Raw genomic sequence first — 23,548 nt, 5'->3', positions numbered from 1 at the left:
GAAGTTGGCATGCTTGATTACTGTGGAATGATACAAGACATTATCAAGGTTGGGTTCAGAAAGTTTTATATGTTCATTTTTTATGTGTAGTGGTTCAAGGTAGTGACTCAAGGACCACAAGAACCATGTGCAGTGATAAGAGTGGATGTGTTCAAGTAGACTACACAAAGATATGGACAAACCAAAGGGACACAATTGTGCTACCAAAGCATTGTGAGCAGGTAGTCTTCAAGGTGGACCCGAGAGATCATAGGTGGTTGTTTGTAATCCAAATTGATCCACGCAGTAAACAAATATTTGAAGATATGAAAATATCAGATGAACTAGAGGTTGAGGAACCCACTCAAGAAGCACAAGAAACAGATATTGATCCAATTGAACAACTGGAAGAAGGATGAAATGAAGGTATAGTAACTCATCCATTACTAGCAGTTGAACCAAAAGCACACACAACAACTAATCCGAAATTTTAAGATGAAATAGAAGAACATCTTTCAACACAACCACCTATAATGCCTGAACTAGAAGAGAACGATGCAGAGGCTACACCCATTGATGAAGATGCAGATGAGGAGGTATTTCTGGAAATAGATGTACATTTGGAGCCATGGATCTAGTTGACCATGAGAGGGTCGATGATGAGCTATAACGTCTTACTTAATTTTTGTTTACCAAGAAATACTTGGTTTTTGTCAATGTTTCTTTTTTTGCACACTTGATTTTTTAAACAAGTCACACAAAAAAAGTAAAAAAATAAAATTTGACACTTATACAGACACTTATTTTAACCTTCATTTTTGCATGTGATTTCGACGGTCATTTTGACGTTTATATCGACGAGGACGGGTATTTCGACGACACAACCACCATTGAAACTAGGCATCGAAAATGGGTCATCCTGTAGTAGTGGTGGTTTTCACTCCAAATAATGTGGGGGGGGCGTATTTTTTAATAGCAAAGGTGCAAAGTGACAAAGGTCAACATCCCCTCCTAGGAAATGCTTAAATGACACTCCCTTCTTCTTGTCCTTGGATTTTGTCCTCCTTTGTTTTATATATGCCCCATTGGATTCTTCTCATTGAATTCCCTTAACTCCTACTGAGTTATGTAATCAAGCAATTAAGGATTAATGAAAACTAATCTTTCCACTAAAGTTTCCTCTTTGTGATGCAATTTTTGAATTCTAATTAATCTTAGTTGATTAATAAATGCATGCAAATGAACATATTAAAAACGAATTCCTCATGGAATTAACAACAATTCAAGTACTCATTTGCAAATATGTTAATAAAAAACATAGGATTAATTTAGTACTTCATTTTGCAACACAAAAATGAGCTTAATGAAGCTCAAAAATCCATATTTTTGATTGATCTTTGAGTTAAGATAATGTGTGGATGTGTAGAAACACTCCAAATCGCATATGGTTCATCAAAAAATTATCCTTGTACTTAAAGATAGACGTTTTAGCTCATTTTTGGGGGGATTTTTTACTCACTTTTAGTTCACTAATCACTCTCTTATAAAAAAAACTAGTCCATTAAGGGAAAGTAGTGAATATCAAGTGGTTTTTTTTGTGTGTTTTTTTGGATTAGGGTACCTAAACCTATTGCTAACACTATAATGCAACTAAAAGCGACACCACTAGTAGAGGAAAATGGGGAGAGTGCTTAATTACAATGGGGATTTTTTACTCACTTTTAGTTCACTAATCACTCTCTTAATAAAAAAACTAGTCCATTAAGGGAAAGTAGTGAATATCAAGTGGTTTTTTTTTGTGTGTTTTTTTGGATTAGGGTACCTAAACATATTGCTATTACTGTAATGCAAATAAAAGCGACACCAGTAGTAGAGGAAAATGGGGAGAGTGCTTAATTACGATAGAAATTTGATATATATACAAGGCAATAGTGTTCACACTCACTCAAAGTGTGTCTACTCAAGATTCCCAATGCAATATGCAATGCTTGGCTCATAATTTGGCCTTATACAATATGCAAATACACTTCTCATAATACATTCTTCATTCTTTATCCTTGGGAAGCTCTTGCCTCTTGCGAACATGGCACTTATGTCCATAGACACGCACACCATCAGATTGGGCGGTCAAGCTCTGTGTAGATGAGCATAATGCCTGTTTGTTGTTGTTAAGTGGTGTCCAAAACTATGTTAACCAAGGTGGTTAATTATCGTGAGACGTCAAAGTAGCGGAGAGGTATTAATGAGTGCTAAGCTTGGCGTGAGTACTCGGTAGAATCGCATCTTGGAGGGGATCTTAAAACTTTGAAGTGCAAAGTAGATATGTTGATGTTTTCTTGAGATGTGAGAAACTGTGAGCATTGTTAGAGGGAAACTCGAATTCAAGCACCTCCAAAACTTTATTACCTTGCAATTTGTTGGAAAGCCTTTGGAGCCCTCCCTTACATCATTGCTAAACCTTAGGAGTTGCATATGTAATTTAATGGTGAGCATTGGCAAACAAGGCAAGGGAAATCTATTTCATGGCTAAAAGTTAATGATGCTCTATTCCCTACTACCCTAGCCTCCAAAAAATTTATGCCTAGCCTTAGAGAGTTACAATCATGAAGATCTCCAAGCTGATGGTGCTCATGATGAACATCAGCTTTGTTATTTGATTAATAGGACCAAACTGCCTTGAGGTAGCTATTCAATCCACTCCTGTGAAGAGAGATTTTTGGTGGGACAGATAATTGAATGCTCATGTCATATACAAGCAAATTCTTCCCTACACTTTTTGGCTGTTTTTACAACATGAATGGCAATAACATCAGCATCTCCTAATGGAATGTTGACCATCAAACCCTGTCGAATAGAAAATTGGACCTTGCTATGGAAAGAGGCGGTGCAATCATGCTGTTTTAAGGAAAAACAAAAAAAACAAAGGAGTGATGCGCATTGCCAACTCCTCTTCTGTGAAGATCTAGACGTCGTTTTCACCCGATTTCAACTTCCCAACCCTTCCACACTTGTAAAGCAAGCCTTCTTTTCTTAGCTAAGCTTAGCAAAGCATAGTAAAACCCTGAAACACACTGCAAATTGGATTTGATGCCGATTTGACATGTTTCATGCTTCTCGTTCGAGCTAGCAAGAATGTCAAGCTTGGCGAGCTCACAAAAACCCTAAAACATCATAGTAGGAAGATCATAGAGCACAGAGGGGGCAGTGAACACATCACACGATTTTCCATCATTTTTATAAAAAAATCTTGAAGAATACGTTTCACATGTGATGGCCACATTGGAAAAAAAAAAAGAATAGTACACACCCAAATCTCCATCTCCAAGTGCATATTTCGTGACCAAATTTTGTCTAACTTGACAGAAATCTCATCTAGTTGATTGAAGATCACCATAGCCATGGTTCCTAGCATCCACTTGAAACCTTTCTCATGCTTGCCACCGAGATTCTCAAGAAAATGTTATGAAAGATCAAGAAAACCAAGAAAATTAAGAAACATACCCATTTTTTTTGAAAGTTTTGCACGAAGTGAAAGAAAGAAGGAAGAAGAACATGGATCAAAGGCTTGGCTCTGATACCGATGCAAGAAAGGTTAGCACTTAATGAGGATGGAGTCTACACATCCGGGCTTTCATTGCATGGAATGCACACAAGAGTGGATTACCACCATGAACCTTGGAGCAATTAGCTTTAAGAGAGATTGTATATTCCAAAAGTTGGTACATGAGCATGCCCGTGGGCTTATATATATTGAAGATTCTCTTTAATTTAGCAGAGCTACTAGATGTTGTGAGATGTCAAAGTAGCAGAGAGGTTCTAACTCGGGGGGGTCACTCACAAAAAAATGTGAATATCACGTGCGTTCAACAGAAGCATAATTTTAATTTATGAAACTTACAGAAATATATTTACATAAGGGTATGATTTAAATTTTTTTCAAAAAAATTTACAGATTCATAAAGAAAAGGGGATATTATATAGATTTAAAAATTCACAAATAAGGGATTTAAAATATAGGCCTTGAACGCACGCGATAGGGATATTTTACATATAGTGACTCCCCCCCAAGGGTTCTAATGATTGATAAATTTGGTGAGAGTAATCGGTAGAACGATATCTCGGAGAGGATCTTAAAATTTTGACGTGCAAAGTAGATATGTTGATATTTTCTTGAGAGGTAGGAAAACCGTAGTTGTTTTCTGCAAACTTTGAAGTGCAAAGTAGATATGTTGATGTTTTCTTGCAAACTTTGAAGTGCATAGTAGATATGTTGAGAAACTGTGCAACTGGAATTCAAGCACCTCTTTAATCCTACAAGGATGAGGCATCATAATAGGAAAAGCGATCATTTTTTCCTACAATACAACGCATACTTTTTTGTCGCCATTTACCACCATTGGAAAAAAAACTGATATTGCCGTTTTATCAACAAGCTTTAACAAGGAGAGCCATATTTTAATATATGCTCTAAACAAATGTGCATGTTACGCCAAGCATAGACTTGAGAAACAAAGACCATTGACAACTTCGGGTTAGGTATAGGGCATCCATAGCCAATAATTAAGGGCTCCCCCACCTACCCACCCGCCGAAATAAAGTCTTTGTATGTAAGCTAACATTACTAAATTATGCAAAATAAAGTCGATGAAATTTCAAATAGAGATAGAAAGGTTTTTCAAATTGATAAAGAGAAACTCAGAGAGGTGCGTTTTTAAATTGATAAAGAGAAATTGAGGTAGGTTTTTGGTGGTCGACGAAACGGACAGGTTTGTATTTAATAAAGTAAGTGAAGGGGTTGAAAAACAGTGATAGAAGCAAATAGTAGCCCGCATGCGGATAACACGGGTCAAGGGTTGACGTCTTCGTGGTCTGTGTTTTGACTTAGCCCTCTCCCCAAGTGTACAGAACAATGTTGGAGGAGTCGTCTGTGGCAATTGCGATCTTCGCTCTCCTGTTTGCTTCACAGCAAGCAGATAAGCAATCTCTCTCTCTCTCTCTCTCTCGCGCGCGCGCGCGCACACACGCACAAAATCCTATTCCCGTACTGAACTGCCCCTCCAGCCAGAGCAGCTTTTCACATGTCCAAGACTAGTATGCTTGAGGTGCAGGTGTCCGTGCCATCCTATTTCGTCTGCCCCATTTCTCTCGAGCTTATGCGAGACCCCGTCACGTTGAGCTCCGGCCAAACCTTCGACCGCTGCAGCATCGAGAAGTGGCTGGACGACGGACACAGCACTTGCCCGGTAACGCGCCAGCCGATTGACGCGGAGGAGGAGGAGCCCATCCCCAACCACGTGCTGCGTCGCATGATCCAGAGCTGGTGTTTGCAGAATAAGAGCCTAGGCATAGAGAAGGTATTGACCCCCCGGAAGCCCCCCTCTCTGAGGGAGATCCCGCACCTCATCGACCAGATCGGGCAACGTAATGGAGATTCCCTGGATGCGCTGCAGAAATTGAGCCGGCTAGCTCTAGATCGGCCCAGGGCTCGCAAGCACATGGTGCAAGCGGGGGCGTTGCCTCAGTTGGGGAAGTTTCTGTCCCGGTCGACCCAGCTGTCGCACGGCTCTGCTAATAATATGTCTCACATGACTGGGTGCCCAACTCCGAGGACAGTTCTGGGCATGGCTGATGAGACGCTGAGGCTATTGGATCTCTTGACTGAAGCTGCGGGACATGGTGGAACAGCGGAGCCGCCCACCGAAGAGCTCGTCTTGTGCCTGGCCAACGTAGTAGTCCGAGGGAGAGCCGATGCAATTAGGCAAAATGCAGCACTTGTTCTAACCAGGATGGCGCTGTCGGATGGCTTGAAGAGAAAAGTGGGAGCAGTGCAGGGCTTCATGGGCGGGGCTGTGGGGCTGATCAAGGAAGCGGGATCTTCTCCAAGGGCTTCCAAAGCGGGGCTCGCCCTGCTGCTGGAGGTTTGCTCGGCTAGCAGTACGAACCGTGTGTTGGCTACTGAAGCTGGCGCAGCAGAAGCGCTAGCGGAAGTGCTGGCCGGGCGGCCGGACAAGCCCACCATAGAACTGGCCATGAAGGCTCTGGAGGCGCTCTGCCACTGTGCCGAAGGAAGGGCCGCCACATGCAGCCATATGGGCGTGGTTGTGAAGCACATGAGCTCCGTTTCAGAGAGCGCCACCCAGCACGCGGTACACATCGTGTGGCTGGTGCTGAAGTGGGCCCCAGACGACACCAAGGTGAAGATCACGGCGTTGGAGCAAGGCGCGTTGGTGAAGGCCATTGCCGTGGCCCACAGCGCCGCCTCCAATGAAACACGGTTCGCTGCTCGCAAGATCGCCGCCGCCTTAAGCGAGAGCTTGCCCAGCCTCCCGCGGCTAGCGTAGTCCTCATGATCAGCTGCTGCAGGCCTAGTTTACACCCCCCTCCCCTCACGACAATTTCCAAGCTCGAAGAGCCAAGGCTAATTCAATGTAAAGTTTACACTCGGGGTGTAGAGCCAATGTAAAGTTTACACTCGGGGTGTTGGAATTAATGCTCGTGTCCACTATACGAGTGTGAACGCCCATCACGAAGTGATGCAAATGAACGGGTGCTTATACTTGTTATAAATGTAACCAACATCAATCGATATAATCAGAATGGTTTCATCATCTGCACGAGCACGTGTCTCTGCGCCTCCCTCTCCTTGTCCCTCTAGTGTATGTGGCTGTACATGGTATCATCGCCTCTTTCCTGGAGTGCTTGTGGTGCCTGCCTTGCGTGCTTCCGTCTCTAGATAATCAGCCACCCAATGCAGTATCTGTAGTTGCACCAATTTCCTTCTTCCTGCTGGCCTGTGCACCCTCCTGCTCTCTACCTCTTCTTCGTGCTGGCCTCTATGCCCTCTTGCTCCTACGTTCACTGGTGCACCCTATTTAAAATAAGGCTTATTGAGCCTTATTAATAAAACCATAGTCCCTTCTGAAAAGGAGCCTCTTCTGCCCACGTCTTCTCAATTTTTGAAAAAACGCCAACCAACCCATTCATTGCTACCTTTGTAAACCCACCTCTTCGCTACACCTACCTTCGACCCCACACCACCTGTACTTCAGCAGCTTACGTGCACAATTATCTCCATTGTACCATTACTTGTGGGTTTATTATTGTTGTCATTTGCATTTGAATCGCTCACACTTGTGGATCCCCTCCCACTACCGCACACCGTCGCAATATCTACCCCTTGCAGTACGCATGGATTTCCCATTACAATTAATCCCCGAGATAATTCCCATCCTTTACGCCACCTTCATTACAATATATATATATATATATTAATAACACACGCATACACAAAACAACCCCCTTCATTATTATTATTATATTAAAAAAAAGAAACAACTAACAATATTTTTTTTATTTTTTTTTAAAAAAATAGATAACTTTAACATAGATAATTTTAATAACATAAATAATTTTAACTTTGATGTTTCTCTACTTCAGAGGATGATCCAAGGGTGCTCCACTAGTAATAACAATCACTTTTATTTTAATTAAACATAAAATAATAATATTTTCTTTATAATCAATCAAAAATTACTTTTATATTCAGTAACTCACTCACATCACGAACATGCCTAAATATTCACGCTATTCATGAGTGCAAACATGCCTACACTTTCAAGCTATTTGCGTGCAGACACATCATTTTACACAAATATGACAAAAATCTTTTCAAATAATAATAATAATAATAATATTTATTTTAAAAAAATAAACAACACAAATGGGCAGTGTGACCCGCAAAGAGACCCAAAGAGGTCCGTCCTACGATGGACACTAATATAGGGCTCGGGCAAACCAATAACACCCGAAAAGTTAGCCTAAAGAGGCATGGGGTGTTGGCCACACCCACGAGGTATGAAATTAAAACAAAATTATGGGTGATATAATTGTCCACTCTAAGCGCCCAAAGTGGCATGAAACAGCAACCCAAAAAGGGAATTATAAATCCCCAAGAGGGAAACAACTATGCCCAACGAGGCAAGTGAGCCCATTGGAGTGTCTGCATCACCCATGAGGCCTAAATTAAACATTGGTCTTCGACAAGCTAAAAACCATTCAGCCTCTGATGAGCGATGACATTAAAACTTAATTGTACACACACTTGTAAATAACATCACCTCTCATTTGATATTCATTGATCATAAGTACTCATACAACTTTTCTGTTTTGACATGTACCCAATGCAATACTTGGAATTCCACTACTCAACTTGAGGGGGAGAATACGGATGGCAAGTCTGAGAGTGGAAGAACTTGTGTTTCAACATATCGGAACACACGTGTTGTAGTTACTACAAAGCACAATGTCTCAACATCATATTGGAACATGTGTCTTGTGGTAGTCAAGAAGATCAACTTCGACAAAAAGTGTATCGACATCATCACAAAACAAATGTGTTGCAGTTACCAAAGCAGTCATATCATCATCGACATATCATTATTCATTTAACACTCATGATGTAAAGATATATAGCATTACACATGAATTCATAATGCATACAGCACTATATGCATCACATCTCTTCATTCACCCTCATGCAAACATTTGCATTAAGGGGGAGTGTTGGAATTAATGCTCCTCTCCACTATATGAGTGTGAACGCCCATCACGAATTGATGCAAATGAACGGGTGCTTATACTCGTTATAAATGTAACCAACATCAATCGATATAATCAGAACAGTTTCATCATTTGCAGGAGCGCGTGTCTCTGCGCCTTCCTCTCCTTCTCCCTCTCGTGTATGCTGTAGCCATGGCAACACGAGCATGGCTGTAGCCTCATTTCTACACGGGGACAACCCCCCTCATCACAATTTCGCAATAGTCCAAACTCAAGGAGCCAAGGCTAAAGTCAATGTAAAGTTCCATGTCTGATCTTTATACGCTCTTCTACGGCTTGGAAACACAATGGCTGCACTGCATACCTATCGAAGCACAACGCTGCACTGCATACCTATTGAAGCACAATGCTTGAGGAAAGACATCTCTCGCTCTCTCTCTCTCTCTCTCTCTCTCTCTCTCTCTCTCTCTGTGCTTCCTTGAGGTTCTAAAAGGTGTAAAAAATTCTTTTATACGCACTAGTTCAAGTGTCAAAAGAGTTTATTGGGGCAAACACAGCGCTTGATAAAAAGCTCTATGGGAATATCTATCCAAGGCTCTCTCCCTCTCTCTCACACACACAAGCAATGAGACATTAATTGGATTCTAGCATTGTGGCTTCGTTTATTGGGGCAAACACAGCGCTTGATAAAAAGCTCTATGGGGATATCTATCCAAGGCTCTCTCTCTCTCTCTCTCTCTCTCTCTCTCTCTCTCTCTCTCTCTCTGTGTGTGTGTGTGTGTGTGTGTGTGTGTGTGTGTGTGTGTGTGCTTCCTTGAGGTTCTAAAAGGTGTAAAAAATTATTTTATACACACTAGTTCAAGTGTCAAAAGAGTTTATTGGGGCAAACACAGCGCTTGATAAAAAGCTCTATGGGGATATCTATCCAAGGCTCTCTCCCTCTCTCTCACACACACAAGCAATGAGACATTAATTGGATTCTGGCATTGTGGCTTCGTTTCAACAACAAAGTTATACCACATTCGTTGGGGCTTAACTACATACATGCGTTCAAGGATATTAGTATTTAAAAAAGCCCTTAGGTAAATTCATCTAAGAACCCCCTTTGGTAAATACATTTATGTAGAAATTCATTTCAAAACCCCCTTTGGTAAATACATTTCGGTAAATCTATCCCAAAAATATGAATTTGAAAACTCCTTCTAGTATTGAACACTCAACTGTGATACACTTGTATATTTTCTCTAGAACCCCACGTGTGCCAGTGTTAGGTGGTGAGTTGTCAAAGGTGAGTTGAGCTATGGAGAGTTTGACAAAGTCTTGAATAACAAAGTTGTAGCAAATTTTGGATTTGGAGCAATGGGTGTGTACAAGCCATTTGTGCCATATTCTCTTCTTAGATTGCCATAAGCATCGACTTTTGCACGTTGAATTTGAAGCCTGAGGCGAAATCGTTGGGACAAGAAGCGTGACATCAAAAATTGTAGAGCTTGTCAAGATCTTTAAATAATAAGGGCTTAACTTCTTTCATATCATCATGGACTAGGAGATATAGCCTCCCGACTCTAGGGATTTTTAAAATAGCTTGATTACTTTCCACACCATTGACATCATGGACTAGGAGTTACATAGCCTCCCGGATAGGGCTACTTTCGACACTTTAAAATAGTAAGGGCTTGATATGACTAGGAGTTAATTGATAGGGAGTGCCTTTTTTTTTTATAATCGTCTTGCTTCACTTTTATCCATTTGTGGATCTTGTGGGAAGACCATTTGCAAGGTAGTGAGAGATGTCTTCGATCCATTCGAGGACAAGGTCCAATTTGAACAAGAGAGCATCTCGAAGATCATCATCTATGATGAGCAGGGGTTCTCCATTAGGTATTCTAGGCAAATGATCGGCATACATGTACATGCTTGGAGCCTTTTCTTACAATGATAGAGAAATCAGATTCCAAGAGATTGAGAAACCAACATGTGATGTGTCCTATCATACATGGCTTGTTGTAATAAGGGAAAGCAAGGCTTGATGATCAAGAAAGAAGACAAAGGTGTTTTCCAGGAGGTAATTTCCATACTTTTTTATAGCATAGATCATGGCAAGACCTTCTCTTTCGATTTGTGCTATAATTGCACTTAGCTTTGTTAAGCTATCGACTAGCAAAACCAATGGGAAAATCCATGTTGTGTTCCCCTAGCATGCATCTAATAGCAAATGGCGAGACATCAATGTGGACATGAAAGACAATGTTGTAACATACCTTCGAGATCAACCAAGTTATGATTAAAGATAATCCTAAGTTTTGGATGCTACAGCTTTTAGTAATGAATTACATCAGGTTTTCAGTAGTAAAGATTCTAAGTGTTAAAATTAAGTGAAAATTCAAGATTGTGTTTTCAACTAGTTAGTATACTCAAAGGAAGCCTTTAAGTGTGTAGATGGACATGCAAATCGAAATTTGATAAAAAAGTAAAACATGACCTATATTTTTGGAGTTGACTTGTGTCCACAATTATGACATATCTAGGTCTGATGTACTAAGAAATTATGTTATGTATATAAGAGATTCTTGAACAAGGCCATACTGCCCTCAAGGTGAGCTTTTAGACAAAGCAAATCTTTCTCTCAAGGAAAAACATCCATTAGCTACTATGAACAACACCTGCTATAGCAACCTCGTCAACCACATGAACAAATAGGTGCAATTGAATGGTCAGGAAACTTGTTAGAAAGCATTTCTTCACCATTTTAACTACTTTAATGGAGTTTAGATGAGATGCTTGCAACGTATTTCTAACAATGCTTAGGGTTTCTCACCTCTCAAAGAAAACATCAACATATCTACTACGCACTTCAAAGTTTTCAAGAAAACATCGACATATCTACTTTGCACTTCAAAGTTTGCAAGAGAATAACTATGGTTGTCCTACCTCTCAAGAAAACATCAACATATCTATGCGATCCCACCAAATTTATCAATCATTAAAACCTCTCCACTACTTGGACGTCTCACGACATCTGGTAGCTCTAGTAAATCAAAGAAAATATTCAATATCTCATGGTCTTCTTTTGGCACCTCAAATGCAACAAGCCACCATATTTCATTCTCAGATTATACATTAAAGTAATCTGGAAAATTCGAGCAAATATTAGAATTCAACACTCTATTCTCATGAGAGTCAAGCTAGCTCGTTTTAGCTTTTGACCCTTAACAATTTCACTTTCATCTAGTTTAAGAACAAATTTTAGCACCACCATATTCTCTAATTGTGATATCTTAGAACTTAACTATTGTACATTGTACCTAATTGCAAACATCCAACATAATGTTGTTATTTGCATTCAACTTGAATATTACCTCCTTTGAGCCTGATTTACAAATGTGCATGTGACACAAAATCACAGGATCATCGATGAGCTCTAAGATCTTTCCATTCAACAATTTTCGTGCTTGCACAATTTGCAATCCAAATTCACTGATAGTGCATTGATGGGATTAAAGACCCATGATTAGAACAAAATGTTGCACGTATTTGTGTATCCTAAACCTTAAATCACGTTAACCCTTCTTACATTTATTGAGCTTATGATATATATATATATATATATATATAGTCATTACAAATAATATATAAAATTCTTCCTTACCCCACTACATTAACGTGCGATTAGTATCTAGTGTTTGTGAGTAGTGTACTCTCAAATTTTTCAGTCTCACAAGCCCACACACACAGATATATATATAGGTAAAATCAATTCAAGGTAGGTTTGTTCTTTGTGTAGACATTCGATTACCTCCCTTTCTATCGAAATTGGTTGGTGAATAAACATGTTTTCATTTTGGCTCAATCCCATGACTCTTATGTACACAAAGTACAAGTACTTTCATGCTAAGTAGGGTTTTCACTGGTTGACCCTTCCCCAAAAATCTAGACATGAGCATGATGGATGTCAACAATGAGTGCTTTGACTAAGTCAATTGCACTTAGAAGTCGATAAAAAGAAGTAGTTATTTGTCGATGGTATCTCAATGGAATTATGGATGCATGGAGTAATTTCAAAATTAATGCATACAAGATTCAAATCTTAAGCAAAAGAAATAACAGCACCTAATTAATGGAGGACACTTAGGATGGGTCCACATGGTGAATGATGCAAAATAATCAAAAACATGGACATGGTCTAATTAATGGAGGGGCACTTGGGATGGGGTTCCACATGATGAAAGACATAAATAACAAGGTCAAATGTGGTGATTTAAGATGGACTAGAAGTCTACATCGATTAAATACGGGCTCACAACACCCATGTGAAATCAACATTGATATCCTAGAAGAGATTAAGTTTGGTATCCAACATTGATATCCTAGAAGAGATTAAGTTTGGTATCCAATTTGTAGGAACAATCATTCGGCCAGAGAGTGTCTACATTTAAGAGCATGTATGTAGTTAAGCCCCAACGAATGTGGTATAACTTTGTTGTTGAAACGAAGCCACAATGCCAGAATCCAATTAATGTCTCATTGCTTGTGTGTGTGAGAGAGAGGGAGAGAGCCTTGGATAGATATCCCCATAGAGCTTTTTATCAAGCGCTGTGTTTGCCCCAATAAACTCTTTTGACACTTGAACTAGTGTGTATAAAATAATTTTTTACACCTTTTAGAACCTCAAGGAAGCACACACACACACACACACACACACACACACACACACACACACAGAGAGAGAGAGAGAGAGAGAGAGAAAGCCTTTGATAGATATCCCCATAGAGCTTTTTATCAAGTTCTGTGTTTGCGCCAATAAACGAAGCCACAATGCTAGAATCCAATTAATGTCTCATTGCTTGTGTGTGTGAGAGAGAGGGAGAGAGCCTTTCCCCATAGAGCTTTTTATCAAGCGCTGTGTTTGCCCCAATAAACTCTTTTGACACTTGAACTAGTGCGTATAAAAGAATTTTTTACACCTTTTAGAAGCTCAAGGAAGCACAGAGAGAGAGAGAGAGAGAGAGAGAGAGAGAGAGAGAGAGAGAGAGAGAGAGCGAGAGATGTCTTTCCTCAAGCATTGTGCTTCAATAGGTATGCAGTGCAGCGTTGTGCTTCGATAGGTATGCAGTGCAGCCATTGTGTTTCCAAGCCGTAGAAGAGCGTATAAAGATCAGACATGGAACTTTATATTGACTTAGCCTTGGCTCCTTGAGTTTGGACTATTGCGAAATTGTGATGAGGGGGGTTGTCCCCGTGTAGAAATGAGGCTACAGCCATGCTCGTGTTGCCATGGCTACAGCATACACGAGAGGGAGAAGGAGAGGAAGGCGCAGAGACACGCGCTCCTGCAAATGATGAAATTGTTCTGATTATATCGATTGATGTTGGTTACATTTATAACGAGTATAAGCACCCGTTCATTTGCATCAATTCGTGATGGGCGTTCACACTCATATAGTGGAGAGAAGCATTAATTCCAACACTCCCCCTTAATGCGAATGTTTGCATGAGGGTGAATGAAGAGATGTGATGCATATAGTGCTGTATGCATTATGAATTCATGTGTAATGCTATATATCTTTACATCATGAGTGTTAAATGAATAATGATATGTCGATGATGATATGACTGCTTTGGTAACCGCAACACATTTGTTTTGTGATGATGTCGATACACTTTTTGTCGAAGTTGATCTTCTTGACAACCACAAGACACATGTTCCAATATGATGTTGAGACATTGTGCTTTGTAGTAACTACAACACGTGTGTTCCGATATGTTGAAACACAAGTTCTTCCACTCTCAGACTTGCCATCCGTATTCTCCCCCTCAAGTTGAGTAGTGGAATTCCAAGTATTGCATTGGGTACATGTCAAAACAGAAAAGTTGTATGAGTACTTATGATCAATGAATATCAAATGAGAGGTGATGTTATTTACAAGTGTGTGTACAATTAAGTTTTAATGTCATCGCTCATCAGAGGCTGAATGGTTTTTAGCTTGTCGAAGACCAATGTTTAATTTAGGCCTCATGGGTGATGCAGACACTCCAATGGGCTCACTTGCCTCGTTGGGCATAGTTGTTTCCCTCTTGGGGATTTATAATTCCCTTTTTGGGTTGCTGTTTCATGCCACTTTGGGCGCTTAGAGTGGACAATTATATCACCCATAATTTTGTTTTAATTTCATACCTCGTGGGTGTGGCCAACACCCCATGCCTCTTTAGGCTAACTTTTCGGGTGTTATTGGTTTGCCCGAGCCCTATATTAGTGTCCATCATAGGACGGACCTCTTTGGGTCTCTTTGCGGGTCACACTGCCCATTTGTGTTGTTTATTTTTTTAAAATAAATATTATTATTATTATTATTATTTGAAAAGATTTTTGTCATATTTGTGTAAAATGATGTGTCTGCACGCAAATAGCTTGAAAGTGTAGGCATGTTTGCACTCATGAATAGCGTGAATATTTAGGCATGTTCGTGATGTGAGTGAGTTACTGAATATAAAAGTAATTTTTGATTGATTATAAAGAAAATATTATTATTTTATGTTTAATTAAAATAAAAGTGATTGTTATTACTAGTGGAGCACCCTTGGATCATCCTCTGAAGTAGAGAAACATCAAAGTTAAAATTATTTATGTTATTAAAATTATCTATGTTAAAGTTATCTATTTTTTTAAAAAAAATAAAAAAAATATTGTTAGTTGTTTCTTTTTTTTAATATAAGGGAATTATCTCGGGGATTAATTGTAATGGGAAATCCATGCGTACTGCAAGGGGTAGATATTGCGACGGTGTGCGGTAGTGGGAGGGGATCCACAAGTGTGAGCGATTCAAATGCAAATGACAACAATAATAAACCCACAAGTAATGGTACAATGGAGATAATTGTGCACGTAAGCTGCTGAAGTACAGGTGGTGTGGGGTCGAAGGTAGGTGTAGCGAAGAGGTGGGTTTACAAAGGTAGCAATGAATGGGTTGGTTGGCGTTTTTTCAAAAATTGAGAAGACGTGGGCAGAAGAGGCTCCTTTTCAGAAGGGACTATGGTTTTATTAATAAGGCTCAATAAGCCTTATTTTAAATAGGGTGCACCAGTGAACGTAGGAGCAAGAGGGCACAGAGGCCAGCACGAAGAAGAGGTAGAGAGCAGGAGGGTGCACAGGCCAGCAGGAAGAAGGAAATTGGTGCAACTACAGATACTGCATTGGGTGGCTGATTATCTAGAGACGGAAGCACGCAAGGCAGGCACCACAAGCACTCCAGGAAAGAGGCGATGATACCATGTACAGCCACATACACTAGAGGGACAAGGAGAGGGAGGCGCAGAGACACGTGCTCGTGCAGATGATGAAACCATTCTGATTATATCGATTGATGTTGGTTACATTTATAACAAGTATAAGCACCCGTTCATTTGCATCACTTCGTGATGGGCGTTCACACTCGTATAGTGGACACGAGCATTAATTCCAACACCCCGAGTGTAAACTTTACATTGGCTCTACACCCCGAGTGTAAACTTTACATTGAATTAGCCTTGGCTCTTCGAGCTTGGAAATTGTCGTGAGGGGAGGGGGGTGTAAACTAGGCCTGCAGCAGCTGATCATGAGGACTACGCTAGCCGCGGGAGGCTGGGCAAGCTCTCGCTTAAGGCGGCGGCGATCTTGCGAGCAGCGAACCGTGTTTCATTGGAGGCGGCGCTGTGGGCCACGGCAATGGCCTTCACCAACGCGCCTTGCTCCAACGCCGTGATCTTCACCTTGGTGTCGTCTGGGGCCCACTTCAGCACCAGCCACACGATGTGTACCGCGTGCTGGGTGGCGCTCTCTGAAACGGAGCTCATGTGCTTCACAACCACGCCCATATGGCTGCATGTGGCGGCCCTTCCTTCGGCACAGTGGCAGAGCGCCTCCAGAGCCTTCATGGCCAGTTCTATGGTGGGCTTGTCCGGCCGCTCGGCCAGCACTTCCGCTAGCGCTTCTGCTGCGCCAGCTTCAGTAGCCAACACACGGTTCGTACTGCTAGCCGAGCAAACCTCCAGCAGCAGGGCGAGCCCCGCTTTGGAAGCCCTTGGAGAAGATCCCGCTTCCTTGATCAGCCCCACAGCCCCGCCCATGAAGCCCTGCACTGCTCCCACTTTTCTCTTCAAGCCATCCGACAGCGCCATCCTGGTTAGAACAAGTGCTGCATTTTGCCTAATTGCATCGGCTCTCCCTCGGACTACTACGTTGGCCAGGCACAAGACGAGCTCTTCGGTGGGCGGCTCCGCTGTTCCACCATGTCCCGCAGCTTCAGTCAAGAGATCCAATAGCCTCAGCGTCTCATCAGCCATGCCCAGAACTGTCCTCGGAGTTGGGCACCCAGTCATGTGAGACATATTATTAGCAGAGCCGTGCGACAGCTGGGTCGACCTGGACAGAAACTTCCCCAACTGAGGCAACGCCCCCGCTTGCACCATGTGCTTGCGAGCCCTGGGCCGATCTAGAGCTAGCCGGCTCAATTTCTGCAGCGCATCCAGGGAATCTCCATTACGTTGCCCGATCTGGTCGATGAGGTGCGGGATCTCCCTCAGAGAGGGGGGCTTCCGGGGGGTCAATACCTTCTCTATGCCTAGGCTCTTATTCTGCAAACACCAGCTCTGGATCATGCGACGCAGCACGTGGTTGGGGATGGGCTCCTCCTCCTCCGCGTCAATCGGCTGGCGCGTTACCGGGCAAGTGCTGTGTCCGTCGTCCAGCCACTTCTCGATGCTGCAGCGGTCGAAGGTTTGGCCGGAGCTCAACGTGACGGGGTCTCGCATAAGCTCGAGAGAAATGGGGCAGACGAAATAGGATGGCACGGACACCTGCACCTCAAGCATACTAGTCTTGGACATGTGAAAAGCTGCTCTGGCTGGAGGGGCAGTTCAGTACGGGAATAGGATTTTGTGCGTGTGTGCGCGCGCGCGCGCGAGAGAGAGAGAGAGAGAGAGATTGCTTATCTGCTTGCTGTGAAGCAAACAGGAGAGCGAAGATCGCAATTGCCACAGACGACTCCTCCAACATTGTTCTGTACACTTGGGGAGAGGGCTAAGTCAAAACACAGACCACGAAGACGTCAACCCTTGACCCGTGTTATCCGCATGCGGGCTACTATTTGCTTCTATCACTGTTTTTCAACCCCTTCACTTACTTTATTAAATACAAACCTGTCCGTTTCGTCGACCACCAAAAACCTACCTCAATTTCTCTTTATCAATTTAAAAACGCACCTCTCTGAGTTTCTCTTTATCAATTTGAAAAACCTTTCTATCTCTATTTGAAATTTCATCGACTTTATTTTGCATAATTTAGTAATGTTAGCTTACATACAAAGACTTTATTTCGGCGGGTGGGTAGGTGGGGGAGCCCTTAATTATTGGCTATGGATGCCCTATACCTAACCCGAAGTTGTCAATGGTCTTTGTTTCTCAAGTCTATGCTTGGCGTAACATGCACATTTGTTTAGAGCATATATTAAAATATGGCTCTCCTTGTTAAAGCTTGTTGATAAAACGGCAATATCAGTTTTTTTTCCAATGGTGGTAAATGGCGACAAAAAAGTATGCGTTGTATTGTAGGAAAAAATGATCGCTTTTCCTATTATGATGCCTCATCCTTGTAGGATTAAAGAGGTGCTTGAATTCCAGTTGCACAGTTTCTCAACATATCTACTATGCACTTCAAAGTTTGCAAGAAAACATCAACATATCTACTTTGCACTTCAAAGTTTGCAAGAAAACAACTACGGTTTTCCTACCTCTCAAGAAAGTATCAACATATCTACTTTGCACGTCAAAATTTTAAGATCCTCTCCAAGATATCGTTCTACCGATTACTCTCACCAAATTTATCAATCATTAGAACCCTTGGGGGGGAGTCACTATATGTAAAATATCCCTATCGCGTGCGTTCAAGGCCTATATTTTAAATCCCTTATTTGTGAATTTTTAAATCTATATAATATCCCCTTTTCTTTATGAATCTGTAAATTTTTTTGAAAAAAATTTAAATCATACCCTTATGTAAATATATTTCTGTAAGTTTCATAAATTAAAATTATGCTTCTGTTGAACGCACGTGATATTCACATTTTTTTGTGAGTGACCCCCCGAGTTAGAACCTCTCTGCTACTTTGACATCTCACAACATCTAGTAGCTCTGCTAAATTAAAGAGAATCTTCAATATATATAAGCCCACGGGCATGCTCATGTACCAACTTTTGGAATATACAATCTCTCTTAAAGCTAACTGCTCCAAGGTTCACGTAATCCACTCTTGTGTGCATTCCATGCAATGAAAGCCCGGATGTGTGGACTCCATCCTCATTAAGTGCTAACCTTTCTTGCATCGGTATCAGAGCCAAGCCTTTGATCCATGTTCTTCTTCCTTCTTTCTTTCACTTCGTGCAAAACTTTCAAAAAAAATGGGTATGTTTCTTAATTTTCTTGGTTTTCTTGATCTTTCATAACATTTTCTTGAGAATCTCGGTGGCAAGCATGGGAAAGGTTTCAAGTGGATGCTAGGAACCATGGCTATGGTGATCTTCAATCAACTAGATGAGATTTCTGTCAAGTTAGACAAAATTTGGTCACGAAATATGCACTTGGAGATGGAGATTTGGGTGTGTACTATTCTTTTTTTTTTTCCAATGTGGCCATCACATGTGAAACGTATTCTTCAAGATTTTTTTATAAAAATGATGGAAAATTGTGTGATGTGTTCACTGCCCCCTCTGTGCTCTATGATCTTCCTACTATGATGTTTTAGGGTTTTTGTGAGCTCGCCAAGCTTGACATTCTTGCTAGGTCGAACGAGAAGCATGAAACATGTCAAATCGGCATCAAATCCAATTTGCAGTGTGTTTCAGGGTTTTACTACGCTTTGCTAAGCTTAGCTAAGAAAAGAAGGCTTGCTTTACAAGTGTGGAAGGGTTGGGAAGTTGAAATCGGGTGAAAAGGACGTCTAGATCTTCACAGAAGAGGAGTTGGCAATGCGCATCACTCCTTTGTTTTTTTTGTTTTTCCTTAAAACAGCATGATTGCACCGCCTCTTTCCATAGCAAGGTCCAATTTTCTATTCGACAGGGTTTGATGGTCAACATTCCATTAGGAGATGCTGATGTTATTACCATTCATGTTGTAAAAACAGCCAAAAAGTGTAGGGAAGAATTTGCTTGTATATGACATGAGCATTCAATTATCTGTCCCACCAAAAATCTCTCTTCACAGGAGTGGATTGAATAGCTACCTCAAGGCAGTTTGGTCCTATTAATCAAATAACAAAGCTGATGTTCATCATGAGCACCATCAGCTTGGAGATCTTCATGATTGTAACTCTCTAAGGCTAGGCATAAATTTTTTGGAGGCTAGGGTAGTAGGGAATAGAGCATCATTAACTTTTAGCCATGAAATAGATTTCCCTTGCCTTGTTTGCCAATGCTCACCATTAAATTACATATGCAACTCCTAAGGTTTAGCAATGATGTAAGGGAGGGCTCCAAAGGCTTTCCAACAAATTGCAAGGTAATAAAGTTTTGGAGGTGCTTGAATTCGAGTTTCCCTCTAACAATGCTCACAGTTTCTCACATCTCAAGAAAACATCAACATATCTACTTTGCACTTCAAAGTTTTAAGATCCCCTCCAAGATGCGATTCTACCGAGTACTCACGCCAAGCTTAGCACTCATTAATACCTCTCCGCTACTTTGACGTCTCACGATAATTAACCACCTTGGTTAACATAATTTTGGACACCACTTAACAACAACAAACAGGCATTATGCTCATCTACACAGAGCTTGACCGCCCAATCTGATGGTGTGCGTGTCTATGGACATAAGTGCCATGTTCGCAAGAGGCAAGAGCTTCCCAAGGATAAAGAATGAAGAATGTATTATGAGAAGTGTATTTGCATATTGTATAAGGCCAAATTATGAGCCAAGCATTGCATATTGCATTGGGAATCTTGAGTAGACACACTTTGAGTGAGTGTGAACACTATTGCCTTGTATATATATCAAATTTGTATCGTAATTAATCACTCTCCCCATTTTCCTCTACTACAAGTGTCGCTTTTATTTGCATTACAGTAATAGCAATAGGTTTAGGTACCCTAATCCAAAAAAACACACAAAAAAAAACCACTTGATATTCACTACTTTCCCTTAATGGACTAGTTTTTTTATTAAGAGAGTGATTAGTGAACTAAAAGTGAGTAAAAAATCCCCATTGTAATTAAGCACTCTCCCCATTTTCCTCTACTAGTGGTGTCGCTTTTAGTTGCATTATAGTGTTAGCAATAGGTTTAGGTACCCTAATCCAAAAAAACACACAAAAAAAACCACTTGATATTCACTACTTTCCCTTAATGGACTAGTTTTTTTATTAAGAGAGTGATTAGTGAACTAAAAGTGAGTAAAAAATCCCCCCAAAAATGAGCTAAAACGTCTATCTTTAAGTACAAGGATAATTTTTTGATGAACCATATGCGATTTGGAGTGTTTCTACACATCCACACATTATCTTAACTCAAAGATCAATCAGAAATATGGATTTTTGAACTTCATTAAGCTCATTTTTGTGTTGCAAAATGAAGTACTAAATTAATCCTATGTTTTTTATTAACATATTTGCAAATGAGTACTTGAATTGTTGTTAATTCCATGAGGAATTCGTTTTTAATATGTTCATTTGCATGCATTTATTAATCAACTAAGATTAATTAGAATTCAAAAATTGCATCACAAAGAGGAAACTTTAGTGGAAAGATTAGTTTTCATTAATCCTTAATTGCTTGATTACATAACTCAGTAGGAGTTAAGGGAATTCAATGAGAAGAATCCAATGGGGCATATATAAAACAAAGGAGGACAAAATCCAAGGACAAGAAGAAGGGAGTGTCATTTAAGCATTTCCTAGGAGGGGATGTTGACCTTTGTCACTTTGCACCTTTGCTATTAAAAAATACGCCCCCCCCCACATTATTTGGAGTGAAAACCACCACTACTACAGGATGACCCATTTTCGATGCCTAGTTTCAATGGTGGTTGTGTCGTCGAAATACCCGTCCTCGTCGATATAAACGTCAAAATGACCGTCGAAATCACATGCAAAAATGAAGGTTAAAATAAGTGTCTGTATAAGTGTCAAACTTTATTTTTTTGCTTTTTTTGTGTGACTTGTTTAAAAAATCAAGTGTGCAAAAAAAGAAACATTGACAAAAACCAAGTATTTCTTGGTAAACAAAAATTAAGTAAGACGTTATAGCTCATCATCGACCCTCTCATGGTCAACTAGATCCATGGCTCCAAATGTACATCTATTTCCAGAAATACCTCCTCATCTGCATCTTCATCAATGGGTGTAGCCTCTGCATCGTTCTCTTCTAGTTCAGACATTATAGGTGGTTGTGTTGAAAGATGTTCTTCTATTTCATCTTAAAATTTCGGATTAGTTGTGTGTGCTTTTGGTTCAACTGCTAGTAATGGATGAGTTACTATACCTTCATTTCATCCTTCTTCCAGTTGTTCAATTGGATCAATATCTGTTTCTTGTGCTTCTTGAGTGGGTTCCTCAACCTCTAGTTCATTTGATATTTTCATATCTTCAAATATTTGTTTACTGCGTGGATCAATTTGGATTACAAACAACCACCTATGATCTCTCGGGTCCACCTTGAAGACTACCTGCTCACAATGCTCTGGTAGCACAATTGTGTCCCTTTGGTTTGTCCATATCTTTGTGTAGTCTACTTGAACACATCCACTCTTATCACTGCACATGGTTCTTGTGGTCCTTGAGTCACTACCTTGAACCACTACACATAAAAAATGAACTTATAAAACTTTCTGAACCCAACCTTGATAATGTCTTGTATCATTCCACAGTAATCAAGCATGCCAACTTCACTACTTAGTTCACTTACACTTGAACGACTTTCTTGCATGAAATTTGCTTTGACACCACAATCAAATGTTTTTCTCTTCTTATCTATTCTCTCCACTCGAAACTGACGATCGCGTGACCAAAGTGCACCAAATTTGAAATACTGCAAGCGAAAGAAGATCATGAAATTGTATCAAAAACAAAAACTTATACAAGACTATATCTTACAGTTTCTTGTGCACATATAAAAACTCACTTACATGTTAATTACAACCATATGCAAGCTCCTCCTCCTCGTCGGCTTATAACCTAGCCACTCTATTTTTCTTGTTGTATGGTTTGATGATACTATCTACTAGAAGGAAATTCTAAAGTTGTATGGCAATGATCTAGTTATTCAACTCTTTCTAAAATTCAAACGATCTTGGTCTCTTTCCCTCTTTTCTAGCTTATATCCCCCTTGATCCATTCTCCATAGCACTTGAGTTGAGGATGTCAAATTTATTAATCTTCTCTCGTAAAGCCATATCCATTGTTCTCTGAAGCCCTTCTCCTTGATGCTCTTCCCAACGAGCGGATCATCCTCTTCTTGTGTCCACAATTATGACATATCTAGGTCTGATGTACTAAGAAATTATGTTATGTATATAAGAGATTCTTGAACAAGCCATCCCATTGCCATACTGCCCTCAAGGTGAGCTTTTAGACAAAGCAAATCTTTCTCTCAAGGAAAAACATCCATTAGCTACTATGAACAACACCTGCTATAGCAACCTCGTCAACCACATGAACAAATAGGTGCAATTGAATGGTCAGGAAACTTGTTAGAAAGCATTTCTTCACCATTTTAACTACTTTAATGGAGTTTAGATGAGATGCTTGCAACGTATTTCTAACAATGCTTAGGGTTTCTCACCTCTCAAAGAAAACATCAACATATCTACTACGCACTTCAAAGTTTTCAAGAAAACATCGACATATCTACTTTGCACTTCAAAGTTTGCAAGAGAATAACTATGGTTGTCCTACCTCTCAAGAAAACATCAACATATCTACTTTACACTTCCAAATTGAAAGATCCCCTCCAAGATGCGATCCCACCAAATTTATCAATCATTA

The 23,548-nt window shown here is 40.5% G+C and overlaps 2 protein-coding genes across 2 annotated transcripts; one reads left to right on the top strand and one right to left on the bottom strand.

Annotated features, from left to right (window-relative positions):
* The first annotated feature begins 4,721 nt into the window (after positions 1-4,721).
* Positions 4,722-6,594, top strand: LOC147618137 (U-box domain-containing protein 25-like). Its single transcript, XM_086774566.1, has one exon. The coding sequence runs from the start codon at positions 5,058-5,060 to the stop codon at positions 6,318-6,320; it is 1,263 nt and encodes a 420-aa protein (XP_086630692.1). The 5' UTR covers positions 4,722-5,057; the 3' UTR covers positions 6,321-6,594.
* A 9,276-nt stretch (positions 6,595-15,870) lies between these two features.
* On the bottom strand, positions 15,871-17,741 carry LOC147618136 (U-box domain-containing protein 25-like). Its single transcript, XM_086774565.1, has one exon. It carries the CDS (start codon positions 17,398-17,400, stop codon positions 16,138-16,140), a length of 1,263 nt encoding a protein of 420 aa, XP_086630691.1. The 5' UTR covers positions 17,401-17,741; the 3' UTR covers positions 15,871-16,137.
* Positions 17,742-23,548: the final 5,807 nt, after the last annotated feature.

This window comes from Cibotium barometz, chromosome 35, assembly GCF_041138505.1.
Source record: "Cibotium barometz isolate CiBa-2024 chromosome 35, ASM4113850v1, whole genome shotgun sequence".
Classification (NCBI taxonomy): domain Eukaryota; kingdom Viridiplantae; phylum Streptophyta; class Polypodiopsida; order Cyatheales; family Cibotiaceae; genus Cibotium; species Cibotium barometz.
Note: the sequence above shows the minus strand (reverse complement) of the source record. Positions and strands in the feature narration are given on the sequence as shown.